The sequence below is a fragment of the Diplotaxodon limnothrissa genome, linkage group LG6 (assembly GCF_057381915.1).
Source record: "Diplotaxodon limnothrissa isolate DT_005_m linkage group LG6, D_limnothrissa_male_GT1.1, whole genome shotgun sequence".
In the NCBI taxonomy this organism is placed as follows: domain Eukaryota; kingdom Metazoa; phylum Chordata; class Actinopteri; order Cichliformes; family Cichlidae; genus Diplotaxodon; species Diplotaxodon limnothrissa.
The window spans coordinates 43,614,609-43,630,929 of record NC_140601.1 but is presented as its reverse complement, the minus strand read 5'-3'; the positions used below and the strand labels follow the sequence as shown (position 1 = coordinate 43,630,929).

At 48.8% G+C, this 16,321-nt stretch overlaps 1 protein-coding gene across 1 annotated transcript in view; it reads right to left on the bottom strand.

Moving 5' to 3' along the window:
- LOC146631324 (striatin-like) overlaps nt 1-16,321 on the bottom strand; it is a 31,298-nt gene that overhangs the window by 6,094 nt on the left and 8,883 nt on the right. Inside the window, exons 2-7 of the mRNA XM_085355323.1 lie at nt 5,544-5,647; nt 4,747-4,820; nt 4,194-4,272; nt 2,134-2,304; nt 1,922-2,057; nt 1,045-1,207 (exon numbers count right to left, since the gene is read on the bottom strand). Coding sequence (XP_085211449.1) covers nt 1,045-1,207; nt 1,922-2,057; nt 2,134-2,304; nt 4,194-4,272; nt 4,747-4,820; nt 5,544-5,647 — 727 coding nt within the window. The remainder of the gene's footprint in view (nt 1-1,044; nt 1,208-1,921; nt 2,058-2,133; nt 2,305-4,193; nt 4,273-4,746; nt 4,821-5,543; nt 5,648-16,321) is intronic.

Below are 16,321 nucleotides of genomic sequence, written 5' to 3'. Positions count from 1 at the left end.
TAAAAAACCATGAGAGTCGAGACGCAGTCAGTTTATTCTGTTTCCTGTTAATCCTGCAGTTATTCACCTTCTTCTGTTTATGAGCTTCTACATTTTAAACAGTAAACCGGCTGTTCAGACTCTGCCTCTCCTCCGCTGTAGGGGGCGCAGTTCCACAGGTGTAGAAGCAGTCTGATGGGGACAAGCATTATCTGTACAAGGTCAAAGGGCACACCGGGCTCCACAGATAAGCGTGCAGTGACGGAAGCTGCCATGGTAACGGCGAGCTGAATGAAAGGTGAGAGGACGATGGAGCTGAGACGGGCAGCTCCATCATAACCGAGCAGCCAAACGGGTTTTATCTGCGCTCGGCTGCTGTAATATCTCAGTGTGAAGGTGGAGGCAGCGTCACAGACCGCACTTCAAGATGGAAACGGCGTTAAAGCGGAGACGAAGCTCGGCGCTGCGGCCTTTCACGCCGTGAGCACACAGCACTGCGGTGAGACCCGCTGCACTGAGTCAGCGCTCCTTTACTATCTCGACTCGAGTGTTGAATCACCGAGCGCGTGGGGAGCTCTCCGTCATTGGCCGAATGACACTGGACCGGTTGCTAAGCAACAGCAGAAAAAGGGTTTCTTTATGTAAACACAGAGGACGGCGGGTCAGGACGAGCTTCGGTTTGTTTTACCTTCACGAAAAAGACGTCTGCAAAAAAAGAGCTGAAACGTAACTTTATTACAAACTCGTTTAAAAACGATCAGAATTAAACTCACAGCTTTCACAGGTGCTGCACGGATGCTTGACAAAACAAAGACACTTCCTGTTTGCTCTTTCTAACCTCACTCCTCCAACTTATTAACATTAAGAAAAGTTTCTAAGGGTCAAGTTTGCCTCAAATCTGCCAGTGACCTGCAGGTCGCTGTAGACAGGAAACTGGAGTTCCACAGGGCGCGACTGCGGGTCCTCCTGCATTCACGCTCTGAACTCCGGAGTCGTCTTTTACCACTGTGGTTAAAGCTTCACTCGCTAACGTTCTGATGCTCTGAAACCCATCGGGCGACTCACCCCACTCGCCGCTGTCATCCCCGCTCCTTGACTCGGGCGATCCGTCCAGCTCGTCTGGACTCGCCAAGAAATCAAAACCCTTCAGCGCCTCCTCCGTGTCCAGGTCATCGCTGAGGTCAGAGGTCGTGGAAGACGGCGTTGACGAGTGTTTCTTTCTCACCATCTGTGCAAAGGTAAAGCCACGTTTTTATAGCTGATGTTTACAGGTTTTAAGTTTTACACGTGCCCGGAGGTCACGCAGCGGGAGAAACGTGACTGCTGTCAGTCGGCGCGTCAAAGTGGCTACAAGGAGGAAACCGTCCTGCTCCAGAAGACACCGACGAATCTGTAAATATTTGCCATTTGAGGACATTCGCCTTCAAAGTAAAAGCCTTGTCTTACTGCTGAAGCACACACGTTTCAACAGGCTCAGCTTTTACTCTGAAGGCGAGCGCTCGCAGATATGCAGCCCAAGCAATGATGGTGGAGATGATGGAGTTCCAGGCTGTGCAGCACCTGCAGCACCCACACGAGCTCCATAAATGCTTCTTATGACGACAATATTATTACTTAAAAATCACACGTGGTCTCAGTTTGGACATGAAAAACATAAACGTGCCGTTTCCAGATTTTTACAGACTGAAAGCTGTGGTTTACTCGCGTTTGTAAGATGAGGAACATCCTAATGACATTCCTGTGCTCTCCGTTACAGACGAAGCAGTCAGCACACAGGAACACGTTCCTCACAGTGAGCGGGCTTCATCGGGGTCTGCAGGCACAGCCACACAGAGACCCTGTGGAAACTGGGAATGCACACTTTCATCCACAGTTACAGAGAGTGAAAATAATCTCATACATTAAGAAAAAGTGAAATGACGGGAGTGTGTCAGCCTCTTACTGCAGCCAGGTCCAGGATGGTTTTGTCCCTCCCCTCGCTGTCCTCGTCCTCGTCCTCGTCGCTGAACTCTGCTGCGGCGCTCTCGATGAACTTGAAGGCCTCCAGCACGGTGGCCGAGTCGGACACGTCGGGCTTACTGCGGGAGAAACGGGGTTTTGTAACGACGCACGCTTTGCTGTGTGGCGTTTTTATTTCACCTCCTGGCGTCGTACCTGACCATGCCGCTGTCCTTCAGCGAGGACGGCTCGGTGCCGTTGACCATCGGCTCAGTTTTCTTGTCTGACGGTTTGTCTCCCGTGTCTCCGGCAAGACCGAGCAGCGCCCTCACCCTCTGAGACTTCACATCCAGGATGGTGTCCGTGTATCCGACCTCCTGTAGGTACCTGAGCCGGAGACAGGACACGAGGTCAGCGAGAGCTTCTGAGGGAGCGACAGCAGCCACGAGGTTAACGTGGCTGATCTCAGCTGATCTGTACGAGACGACCAACAGCTCTCTAAAACGACTGAACGGTAGCTGAACCCAAACTGCTGTAGATCGAGAGGCTACGGTAACGTTTAGCTGAGCTATGAAAGGTGACAGTAACAGCGCGAACAGACGTCCATATTTTAAGCCTTAAACTTAAACATCAGGCTGCAAACATGTTTATTTCTGCCTTAAAGATTTAACACGAGAGCCTGCGGGGGCTGACTCACTGCTGCCTCTGGTGGACGTTAGAGGAACTGCAGCTTTGGCTTACTTTGTTACCCTGCAGCCACATCTCCTAAAGAAACACCGCAGGTGCAAACAGATGCACCACAGCTGGAGGTCTCCAGAGTAACCCCAGCTGTGAGAAGGGGTCGAGGGTCATCCCACCTCACCTGTACCTGCAGGACTGCAGGTTGGACTAACAAACCAGCTCGTCAAGAAGATTAGGAGTGAAAAACAGTCCTCCTGATCTTTAGAGGACTCCTGAATACCGAGTGTCCTCCTGCAGCAGCCGTGCCTCGCTGTTCCCACTGACCGACCACAAGTTTATGAACAGAGCAGCTTCTTTAAAGGGCAGCAGCAGTTTCCAACACCAGGCCGACACAGAGCGGGTCAGGGTGTGCGAGCATACAAACAGGAAGAACACACCTGACTGTGCTCGAGCAGCTCTGAACAACCTCTGATTTTATTTATTTGTCAGATTTCAAATCTGCAGTCAAAGCTGCGTCTGCTGCAGGGGGAGAGAGGATGTTAGTCGAGTTGCAGCCTGTTCTGGAGGACCTTAGAGTATCTTAAGAAAGATGCTGCCTGCGGTGGGAGCAAACCTCTTTGTACTTACTGAGTCCGAATTGAACAAACCGCTCGGGCGAAGCTCCTCTAAACTCAAAAAGTTCCAATTTAAGTCTCCGTACTGCACCGAGCCTCGACCCCGCTGACCTGGGAGCAGCGCTGCGGTCTGGCCTGAATAACGCCCAGTGTGTTTCTCACACAGTTCAGCCTCCCTCCCTCCCATCTGTACCAGCCTCTCCGATCGCAGGACGTCTTGATGCCTCACACAATCCTCCATTCACTGTCACCACAAACACTCACACATACACACACAGAGCTGCACACACGCACGAGTCTGAGGAGCTAACAGAAGCGTCGGAGCGGTGGATCGGTCCGATCACGCCCCGCGGCCTCAAAACGCCAAGTTCTGCAGAGACACGGCGCCACCTGCTGGTGAAGACAGTGACGAGGATGCACCGTCAGGTTTCTCCAGCACGATCAGAGGACTTTAACTTTCACTGTTCTCGCCTGTGAGCCAAACTGACTCGTGCTGAAAAGGTTTTAATGCAGATTTATGGAGCAGCTGCGTAATATTTCAGACAGTGAACGCATCACCAGCTGCAGGCAGATCTAGTTCCTGTTTGTCTTTGGTGATGAAATGTTCTTATAGTCTCTCATTGAAAGTACACACACACACACACACACACACACACACACACACACAGACACACACAGACACACACACACACACACACACACACACAGACACACACACACACACACACACAGACACACACACACACAGACAGACACACACACTCATTACAAGTGTTAATCTCTATTAAGACGATTGACTTTCTGCTTCTCTCTGAGAAACATTTAAACACACAGCCGCCCTGTGACACACTGGACGTCTGAAGGCGTGTGTGTGTGTGTGTGTGTGTGTGTCTGTCTCTCTGTGTGTGTGTGTGTGTCTGTGTGTGTGTGTGTGTGTCTGTCTCTGTGTGTGTGTGTGTGTGTGTCTGTGCGTGCACTCACTGCCGGAGCAGCTGGCGTCCTTGTTTCCAGCTGAGCTGATGGCTGCTGTTCGGAGGACTCGGAGCCTCGTTGTCGTCGTCTGAAACAGAGAACACGTTACGTTTGCGTTTGCGTCCATCCACCCGTGAATTCCCAAAGTATCGTGCTGCAGATGCCCCTCTCCTGAAATATGTCCTCCCGGGAACCATCACATGTTAACAGATGAGAGCAAATAAAAGGCCCAGTTTATTTCTGATGTGTCCACAGAGAGGCAGCAGAGAGGCTCCTCCCAGCATCAAACTCAGAGGCGAGGAGCGAAGAGACAGAAGCACAAGCAGCAGAGGAACCACAGCAAGCGTGAAGAAGATCATCCTAATGCTGCGTTTCTCTGTGATGGCCAGCAGGGGGCGACTCTGAAGGCTTCAGTGCAGACATTAATTACATTTTCATGTAGGACACATGCAGTGTGAGATGGGTTAGTGCTGTTGGAAACTTAAACTGTGATTTTCGTGCCTCTGACCGAACACGACGCTGAATTTGTGCAGACGGGAAAAACAGTCAGAAAAACTCTTACCTGAGTCGTAACTCGGAGGTCTGATTTCTCCCTGGTTCAGCTCGGTGCCATATTTCAGTTTGTGGTATTTGGCTCTGAGGACACACACAGATATCACAAACGTCTTTATCTCATTCGGGCTTCATGCATTTTACTTCTCAGATGGACTAAAGCATATAGTTAGGGCTGGACCAGGTGACCCTGAATCCTCCCTTAGTGATGCTGCAATAGCTGTAGGCTGCCGGGGATTCCCATGATGCATTGGGTGTTTCTTCTTCACTCACTATGTGTTAATAGGCCTGAGCCTGGTTCTGCTGGAGGTTTCTTCCTGTTAAAAGGGAGTTTTTCCTTCCCACTGTCACCAAAGTGCTGCTCATAGGGGGTCATGTGATTGTTGGGTTGTCCCTGTATGTATTATTGTAGGCTCTACTGTACAATATAAAGAACCTTGAGCCGACTGCTGTTGTGATTTGGTGCTGTATAAATAAAGTTGAGTTGAATGGAAACTCCTTCACTATGGCAGCTAAACCAGGACCTGGAACTAAAACATGAGCTGGAAACTTTAAAAGGTTCATATTTCAGTTCTGAGTGACGTTCATAAACAGAGGACATGTTTATGAACAACTTTGACTGATCATTCTTGTTGGCAGCGGGAGGAACACCCCCGTGTTTCTACGGCCGTGGTCTCTCCCAAACCAACGTCGCATCTCAAGTGTGAGCGAACGTTTTCCTTTGAGTTCAGGTCGGGGCAGAGAGGATTCGTTTCCTCATCAAAGTGTTTGCATGTGAAATATGTGACCCTGGTAAAAGGATCTCACCTCTCCTGCTTCAGAGCGTACTCCAGCATCTTGATTCGTCTCACCAGGTCCTTCTTCAGGTTCTCCTGGCCCCGCCTCTCGCCCTGCAGGAAGGCGATCTGAGCCTGCAAGCAGAGGAAACACCAAATGAAGGCGGGGCCGAGGTTTAAACTTCATTTTAACATATTCTCCTACTCCAGACATGCAGCTTCAGTCCCTGCTGCGTGTCTGATTAAACACCAAAGTTCACTTAATTGAATGAGGCTAAAGACAGAAACGCAGACAAAAAGCAAAGCGAGCGAGCAGCGACGAGGTTAATGACGCCTCAGGAGGTCCATAAACACATCTAATCTCCATTAAACACGGCGGAGACGGCTGTGGACGGATTACCGACCAACTCCACCGGGACCCAGCGGGGAACGACGCGGCGCCGTTTGCACAGTCACGATCGTCGTTACAGTGCAGACCGACAGTGTGAGACTCAGCAGCTGCACTGCGGTGCGTTCAGGAGCTGAACACTGAAGTTAGCCTCTGAGCAAAACACAAACAGCACGCAGGGGTCAGCAGCGGTTTGGTGGGAAATCTACAATAATGCAGCACCTTCAGTCCTGCGGTCTGATCCTGGATCAGCAGCGTAAATAACTTAACCTAACAAACATATGACAAACAATAACATAACAAAACCTGATTCATCGTGTTCACTCAGAAGGAAGTCACCAACACCTGACACATGGCTGCTCTGTAGAGCAGAAACAGGCTGATCGCCCCGCATCCTTAAGCCTGAGGGCCCCAAAGCCTCCTGGGAAATGGGTGACTGGGTGTCTGCAGGACTGATGGGAGACTTGTGACTGACTAACACCCACGCAGCGTGGGAACAGGCACCATGTGACCCACCTGCCGTCAGGGTTGACCCCACCCGCAGACTTGGCTGAGGAACATCACGGCTGCAGTTCCTGTAACGTCCACTGGAGGCTGCAGCAGCGATTCATGTCTGGCTCCGCCTCTGTTACAGCCTGTATGACTGCATGAATCATTAGGAGCGGGGCCTCTTTGACTGACAGGTGGATGGCGACACAGGCGGCTGTAGCTGCTAGCTGGACCCCTGGACTGTGTTTGTGCTGTTGGAGCACTCTGGCACATTTTTAATGACATCATCTGACCAATAACATGGCTGCTGTGAGGTTACTGTAGTAACAGGAAGTTCAAGAAGGCGGAGCTCCATTTTAATTGGCTGATGAGGATTACCTAGTTGTGCCTGGTTTAATAAAATGAGGTTGTTGTCATGAGCGGATGCTGCATGACGGCGTGTCGTTACCTGACAGTGCAGTCAGGTAACAGCCAATCAGATGTTGAAGCGTCTCAGTGAGCGTCCTGGAATGCGACCGTTTAAGACAGGGGTGGGGACCTCCAGGCCTCGAGGGCCGGTGTCCTGCAGGTAGTGATGGCCCGCTTGAAGCTGACGCTCCGGAGCTTGTGTCGAAAAAAACAACACACTGGTTCAGAAGCACTGTGTCGAGGCTTGCTTCGTTTGGCAAAAGTCACGTGACCAGTGACGTCCGAAGCTTCATTACGCACGTAACTGCTTCGGTACCTGATTCAAACGGATATAAGGAAGTGAATCATCCACGGGATTCGTGGAGTGTGTTGATGGTGACAGATAGCGACGAGGTGATCATTCCACTGACAGATATGGAGCCAGCGAGGAAGAGAGGACGTTCTGGCGTGTGGGAATATTTTGAGTTGATTTTGCTCAATTCATTTTATCTGCCGAAGTGAAAAACTTGAAATGTCCAAAATCATGTTTTCATAATGTAAATATCATTACAGCATATGACTTTAGGAACACTTCCATGTGAATTAAAGCTAATGAAGACTACAAAAATGTATTTGACACTATACGTACATTACATTGCTACAGTTTAGAAAATCATTTTGTTTATTGTTTTTAGGTGATAGTCTGCAGGACCCAGGAATACCTGCATATCTACCAGCTTGCAGTGTAGTTCCTGCACTCCACAGCCTCTTCTGTTCCATGCAAGTGGATTTTCTCCAGGGCAGGAGAAACTATTTCTAAGAAAAGAAACAGACTCAGCCAGCGCACAGTAACACTAATCCTCTTTTTAAATGTAAATAACAAAAGGGCTACCTGACATAGATCATGTTTTTACTTTGCAAGTTCTTGATTAGGGGTGGGTTTTGATTATCGCCTTTCTGATTACAATCCATGCTAAATTGAATAAAGTGATATTGATTCATTACAATCCCGTGTCGATTTGTAAATTAACGTTATTATGCCTGAAACGCCAGCATCTCAGGTTAAACCTCACAACATGTCGTCAAACACCATACAGCTAAAACAGTAACTGGGAGCAGGTTTACGGATTCTGCATACAAACGTGAACACAGAGCGCGGACCCGACGCGTCAGAGTCAGATTTTGATGTGTCGGCGGGTCCGCGCTGTGTTTGCCTCTTTTTTTTTCGCTGGCTTCTGCAGCTGCAGGTTTCATAACTCTCTGTTTACATCTCTAATTAAGTCTCACATGTGTCAGCTTTCTTTTAATAGATACGAAATTATGGATATATACTGTTAAATGATCAGACTTGTAATATTTCTGACTGAGGCAAAACTTTCCAGATTCCAATCAAATTGAATCGGATCCTGTATCGAATCAAAATGATTCTACAAATCAGTGACGATGCAGCCGTACTCAGCTTCCTAAGCATTTTCCCTTTCCAGTTCACAATCAATCCCACCCCTAGGTCAAAAATATGTATAGGACAATTGGCCTCATCTAATATTTTGTATGAACCTGTCCAGCTGTCCAGTGATTAAACGACAAGTAGATGGAGGCAGGACTCCACAGCAGGGGCATACTCCATAATGTGCTGTGCATTCTCATATGTATATTATATATATTGCTCACTTATTGTATTTACCAACATCAAGGAGTTATGAGCAAAGAAAGGCCACACCATAGTGCATGTTTAAATAGGGAAAGTTTATTGATCAAAATGTATTACGCAGATACGCATTACATTTTTTTCAGCCCCCCAATCAAGAAAACAAAACCAATTACATGTTCAAAGCAACGGAACGGTGGCCCAATATCAGAGAGAACTCCACTCTTGAGTGAGCAGTGATGATTGAGCAGTCCGTTTTATTTTGCAGATTCAAGCTGCTCTTCAAAAGTTTCACCACCAGATGTCACCGGAGAGGACTGTGTTGAAAAGCTTCGAGTAATGAACCGTTTTTCAATACAAGCTTCAGTGCTTCGGAAAGCTTCATTTGGCCATCACTACCAGCAGGTTTAGATGTGTCCATGATCCATCGCAGCTGATTTAAAGGGCTAAATGACGCCTCAGCATTTCTTGAAGTTCTCCTGAGGCCTGGTAACGAACTAATCATTTGATTCAGGTGTGCTGACCCAGGGTGGGATCTAAAACCTGCAGGACACCGGCCCTCGAGGCCTGGAGTTGCCTACCTCTGGTTTAAGAGATTGCTGAAAGGCGCTGCATGCAGGGACTCAGCTTTTCCCCAGCTGGATCCAGCACATCAGCGCCGACGTCATCGTCAAACCTCCCGACACTCCTCCTCCTCCTCCTCATCGCCTGTTTGTGTGTACAGTTGCTTCAGAATCAGGTCAGCTGTTATAACGTGAGAGCTCACAGCAAACATTCAGCTGGCAGAGCGGCGACGCTGCAGCCACTTTTATCACTTTTATGAACCGAGTGAACATTTATGATGCAACCCTGGCTGAGAGGAGCGTGCACAGCTTTGAGCTGCTGCTCACAGACAGCTGAGACCAGAGCGCCACATCAGCCCGTCACTAAGATCTCTGACGTCATCGCGAGCTTTAAAAACATGGACGTTTTAATAAATATGAGAAACTCCGACTCCAAACAGACCACTGCTTGAAATACAAACTGAAGTCAAGACTGAAGAACAGACTTGTTCAGAAGTCACCTGGATGATGACGAAACGTTTCTCCCACTGAAAACGCCGCGTCCACACGAGCCAGCCCCGGGATTTCCTTACCTGGATGACTGAGCACGCAGCAGGAGGGTCAAATCATCTAAACACCAATTGTAAAAATCATTTGATGCTTCAGATTTTAAAAGGTTACAACACAAAAGCAGAGAAGTTTCTGCTAAAAACAAATAAATGAACCGCAGCCGATGAGCTTCAGCCTCTGACGCGTTGCCTTCAAATGTCGACGTGTCAGTGAGGTCATACTCTGACTTCATTTCCATTTTAAACATGGTCCTTTTAACGGTTTTCTTATCTCAAACATCAAAATTTGGGGTTTCAGCAGTTTGCTCCACACAGCTGTTTCACAAAATATCAAAATATCAAACACGATTGTTTAACGAGTCTGTCGACGGACAAATCGTCCAAACTTCAGTCGTGTTTCAGTCTGAGCTGAAGATGCTGCTGATTTCACACACACACACACACACGCACACACACACACACGCACACACGCACACACACACGCACACACACACACGCACACACACACACACGCACACACACACACACGCACACACGCACACACACACACGCACACACACACACGCACAGACACACACGCGCGCGCACTCACACACACACACACACACACACACACACACGCACACACGCACGCACACACACACGCACACACAGGAAGTAGGACGCTCCACTCATGTCAAACACGTTGATCTGGGTCGCTTTTCACTCGAGGCTATCGATGCATCGGCATCTCGACGACGGGAAACTTTCCTTCTGAAAATGAGCGACGGCCCTGCTGCTGCGGTCACCTGTCAGAGGCCACGCCCCTAATAAATGCAAACTTTGGAGTTGAGTTATAACAACATCCTCCCCGTGCAGGTGGTATGAAGGGGAAATTATCCACAGAGACGAACGGTCTGTGTATCAGGCCGTAAACACGGTTACTTCTACTGTAACCGACTCACTGCTGCCCCTGCTGTCCAGCAGAGGAACTGCAGGCTGACAGTTGATTATGACTAAAATAAAAATGGCCTGTAGTGTTTACAACACCTGACATTGCTACCAAATTATACCTGTGACGAGATTAAAAAAAGTCTCCCAAAAAACATCTTTAATCACAGTAATTATTATTTATTGTTGATTATCTGATAAAGCGACAGATTGTTTCCTGTAATATACAGAAGCAGTAATTTCAGCCTCCACCGAGGTTCATCTGTCCTCCTGACAGAAGCTCAGGTGTGACTGAAGCAGGTATTCAGCCTGAGCTCGTTCAGCCTTCGATGAGGCAGATGTCGAGATGAGAGCCTCGTCTGAGCTTTGTGACGCTCGCTCGTCTGTTGCCATGGCGTCTGAGGATGGCGGTGAACTTGGTGGGATGTTTCAGGGCCTTTGTGTAGGAAGGCATCTGCAGCGCGTCGGGGGCGTCTTCACTCATAATTATAGATTTTACTGAGTGTTGCTCGAGCTGCCTGCCAGAGGTGAGTCTGACGGCCTCACGCTCCGCTTCAGTCACGCTGCTTTTCACTCCCGTTAGCCTGAAAGTCATCTGATACGCCAACCACGATGGAAAGGATCTGCTAGCTCAAAGTGGGCCCTCTGATTGTCGGGGTTTCCTCGGTGTCATTGTAGGGTCCTTACAATATAAAGCACGTTATAAATAAAATTGAACTGGTCGTGAATGACTTCCTCTGTGGATGGATCATTTTCAGATTCTGTTTTTCTCTCCACATCCTTTCGTGAGTGACACCAAAGCAAGGTGTTGTATATTAAGTTGTAACAGCGCGGCGGTACAGAGGTTAGCCCTGTCCTGTTATTCACAAGGAAGGATCTGTTGGCGCATCTCTGAGCACGCACCCCAAACTGCAGTTACCAGAACCTTAAAAGGCTCGTTGTTCTGAAGGCGTTTCAGCCAGGACGGCGTTCATCTTCTCTCCCGAGGTCAGAGAGCGATCAGCATTTCCACTCTGGCTTTCAGGTTCAGGACCTGCTGTGGGTCTGTACTGAGCTGTCATCATGATCGTTAATAGTTCCAGGATGAACTGAAGCTCTGAGGAAAAAAAGGATGGATTCATTGCTGATTTTGAGGCATTGATTTGATGATTTATTCCTAGTTGTTCTATAAACTGTAAACCAGAGGCTGCACTTTGTCTCCTGTGAGTCTCGCAGTTTCCAGACTGACGGAGGTCACAGCTACAAACCTTCACTTCTGTTTCAGCAGATAAAATTTTAAATAAAACTTCCTTCTGGATTAAATCCAGGTGGATATCTGGTCTCCTGACATGAAGCCATCTGGCAGGAAGTGCAGCCACTCAGAGACCTTTCACTCTACAAACTGGGTAACCCACTTGTTCAGAACTCCCATCAGCCTTTGTTTCATTTATAGAAGCGCGTCGGCGCTCCACATCGGATCGCAGAGGGAGGCGAAATTCAAAGGAGCTGCTTTCATTCATAAAAACGACTCCTTATCTTAAACATAAAAGGGAACGTGAGCTGATCCCAGTGGAAGCCCCCAGTTTGCACGCCAGCACTTCCTGATATAAACGCTGAGCTAGTCCAGTGAAAACGGACAAACAGCTGCTTAATAACCAAAACTCAAGCTGATGCACGGCTGCTTATTTCCAGGCAGAGCAGTCGTGCATTAAAAACGGTTCAATGATGCCGACGCTGCAGGAAACGTCAGACCGCTTCAGCCCAAACTTCAGAATAAAAGCACAGGAGGAAGCAGTGACTTGTGAGGTGTTTTAGTTGAAGCGACAGGCGGCGACATGAGTCGTCCGAATCTGTGGGCTGATCCCAAAATGTCCTCAAACGACCTCCTGACCGCGCCGCTTTGCTGCTGTCACATCGGAGGTGAAGCTCGAAGACCTTTGCTAATCGATGTTTGCTGTGATGATGCGTTCGCACGCCACTCGCATCTGTCTAATCACGCTGGAAAGCCACAAATATCTGCAGCCGCCAAAGCGACGTGCAGGAGTCCAAAGGCTGGCGTCAGGTATTTTCTGTCCCTCCCAGGAAGTCACCTTCATCAACAAGCTCCTCCCACATTAGAAAGAAAGAAAGTGTACTTTTACTGACCGACTGAAGAATCCCACCTCAGGGATTTTCGCCACGGAGATCACAGATTCGTCTATTTGAGTCGACAGAGAAAGTTTACATGAGTTTGGCTCGCTGCGCAGACACCTGCACGTGACGCGGACAGGTGAGCCTCTCGCCTCAGAACGAACGTTTGCAGACGGCCCCGACTGATACGAAAAATCGTTTTTCTTTCAGATGCCTGGGACATAAACAGCTCAGCGTATGTGCAGTTAGTTACTCACACACACCATAAACACACTAAGAGGAAATAGTCGGATTGCACACAGCCGATAAATAGAGGTTGTCGTTTCCACAGTACGGGTGGAATAAAGTGTTGTGGGATGACGGCTGACTAACTGATGTCATTTGTGGAGAAAGTCAATATCCAGCAGTGAACATTTCTCTCCTGACGAGCTGCAGCAGTCGGCATCTTCACCTCTGAGATTCAGCGAGACATAAGCAACACCTCCATCCTGCTGGACAGGCGGCGTGGGAGGACGCACAGCTGAGCGGCTCATCGCCCAGAACAAACTCACAGATCACTAACGAGACCTCCGAATCCTGACGGGCTGCAGATTCAATATGAAAACAAACGATTCTGCTGCTTCAAATCACGCTCTTTATCAAATACACAAGATATTCAGAGCCTTAAATCTGCATCTGAGCAGCAGGGGCGACACCTCTGGATGTAACACAGACTGTGATTGGACGGTGAGCCGGGTAAACTCTTTCCTGACCAGTTTATGTCTCAGTCGCTGGTTTCAAGTCTGACTGAATAAAATCTGATGCTTAAAGCAGAGACGCAGAGACCTGCTAATCTGCAACATCCAATCAAAGCCCTAGAATATCTCACACCAAACCTGGAGCTCCGCCTCCTCGGATGCTCAGCAGACATGTTATTGGTCACATGATGTCATTAAAAATGCTCCAAAAGGCTCCAACAGCACTAACACGGTCCAGGGTTCCAGCCAGCAGCTACAGCCGCCTGTGTCACCATCCACCTGTCAGTCAAAGAGGCCACGCCCCCTAATAATGCAACCTTTAATACTTAATAGAATTTAAACAGGTGAGTTATAAACAGGTGTCACGACGGCTGAAATGATGGACAGAGACAAACAGTTTGTGTATCAGGCGGCGAACACTGAGCCAAAAACAGCCGACGGCGATGGCGGTCCCTGCATTTCCTCGTTTCTCAGCACGGTTACGTTCTTGGAAGCAACAGCAGAGCGAGAGATTGAAATCCATCTGAAAACTGGTTTTGGATTTGCCGCAGAGAGAATGTGAGCTGCAAGAATCGAGTTTTCAGCCTCCGTGTGACAGAAAGGTCACACAGCTATCGACACTCTGTGGCCCGTTTAACCTCCATCAGCAGCGGCTCAAACACGCCGACTGAATGACTCTCAGCCCTCCTCCCTCGCTGCAGGGGCATTAAGCAAACACAGCGTTCTGGGACTGGGGACGAGGGGGATTTCCCTCCGCTGAAATCTGGAGCACTGAGGGGATTATTCCTCCAGGAGACGAGGAGGGAGGGTGGAGGAGAGGAAAGCTGCCGAGTGAGGGGGGGGGGGTTCCTGGGTCAGAGCAAAGAAATGATGATGATGATGATGATGATGATGATGATGATGATGCTGTAAGCAGCCAATAAAAAAGCGTGTGCGTTCTGGCCCAGAAGCTCTCATTTAGTCCCACCTCACACTAAAATCAGCTCTTTCCTTTACAGACGTGCGCTTCCATAAACCCTCCCCGCGTTACCCATCACCTCAGGCTGAAACTTTCTGCCACTGAAAACGCCACGTCCAGATATCCAGTCTTCACTGTGCTGAGCTAACAGAAGAGACTCCGCTACGTTTCTCAAACACAGACTGGAAACATTCAGATGTTTGTAGCAGGAGGACGCGGGATGGGTATCGTTTAGGTTTTATCCGATACCGGTGCCAAATCGGTACTTTTGAAACGGTGCCGGTGCTCAAACGGTGCTCAAACCGGTGCTTAAAGAATGGAGAACACAAACTTGTCCAAAAATCTCTCATGTTCAGCTGTTTTTTGTAAAAAGATAACAATGTTAGCCTTTTCTGCAGCTATGGGGCATATATGGTATCACTCTTGGCTGGAAGCAGTGCTTAAACAATGGAAAAAACACAAACTTTGTCCAAAAACCTCTCATGTTTAACTGTTTTCCACTTTTTCTTTGGTCATTTTAGCCTTTTTGGCCAGGGTGAAGGGAGCATCTGCCATCAAACAAGAAGACAGCCGCATGTAGCTATGATGGTGTTTGCTAGTTCACCTTACATGCATTAATGTAATAACGTGGTTAGCCTACTCAACGTAAATTACACACGAACAACATTAAGCTACTCACGCAGAGAAGAACGGCTGCTGCTGCATCATCATCCTCATCATTTCTGCTACACTGGCAGGGCTAGGGGCCAGGACTCTCCTCTTCGGGGTTTTTGGGGGATGTTGCATAACAGGCAACCCACCGGCAGTAGATGTGCTCGGTGTGAGGTCTCGCAGCAAGCTATCAAATACGGCGCATTTCTGGGCTTTTAAAAAAAACGCTATGCGTCGCCAGGTGTTTCATCAGATTCGAGGTGTTACCTCCTTTGACAGCATCACAGTATCAGCTTAAAGCACTTGTTGCTGCTGAGTTTGCATCTTTTGCTGTGAAGTACAGCCAGACTTTTGACCGCTTCGCCTTGGACATTTTTAATCTGTAGCTCTGCTCTAAAAGAACGTACGTACCTGGACCCGCCTACTATCCTCGGAAACGTAAAATGATTGGCTAGAAGTGTATCACAGCTCAGGAAAAAAAAGCACCGAAATAAAGAACCGAAATGTGCGCTGCTTTTCGGTCTGGTTACTACCGTTTATGTCAGAACCGGTGCCATCATGGCACCGGACACCGGTACCCATCCCTAAGGAGGACGCGGGGAGGCGGGGAAAGCAAAGCCTCCTCCTGTTGTCAGTCCAACCCTCCTTCATTTCCTGTAACGATCTTCCTGTCGTCTCATTTCTGTTTTGCACAAAGATTTGCGGCAAACTGGAGCAGCCCACGCCGCTGGCGTCATCGCCATAACACCAAACTCCACCAGTGATTTTACAAAGGAGGCGAGGAGCTGGATGGAAGCTGGGAGGAGAAGAGTGGGGGGAAAAATGAGACGGATGAAGAAGATCTCTGATATGATGCCAGAGGAGACGAGATCAAGCAAGAGGCAGAAAGCGAGGCGGGGGTGGGTGGGGGGGGCGGGAAAAACGCTGTGATGAGGCCCACTCGCCGCTTTCCCTCAGGGAACGTCAACCGCAGACGTGCCGCTCTGGAGCCGACCAGACTTTAATTAGAACAACATAAACCCTCGAAGAGGAGGAGGAGGAGGAAGGCTGAGCAGAACAAAGAGGAGAGTCTGAACATCTAGAGCGAGAACGCCGAGCAGCTGCCCGTCTCGTCTAGTTTCTGTTGTCCTTCATTAGGAAACGCAAACTTTCCTTTGTGGAATCTGGGAATCGGCTAACACACCCGCATGATCCCGCGTGACCCGCTCGACCTGCGTGACCCCGCCCTCACAATTTCATCTTTTTTTGTTTTTGAAGATTTCCAAAATCAAATGTGAGTTAAGGCTAGTTTGATTTCCTCTCCTGCAGCACCGTCTCTAACACAGGAAGAGCAACAGCGAAGCTTTATCACTCCACACTCCTCCTGAGGCCTGAAGCCCGTCGTTGCTCCGGTTTTCGCTT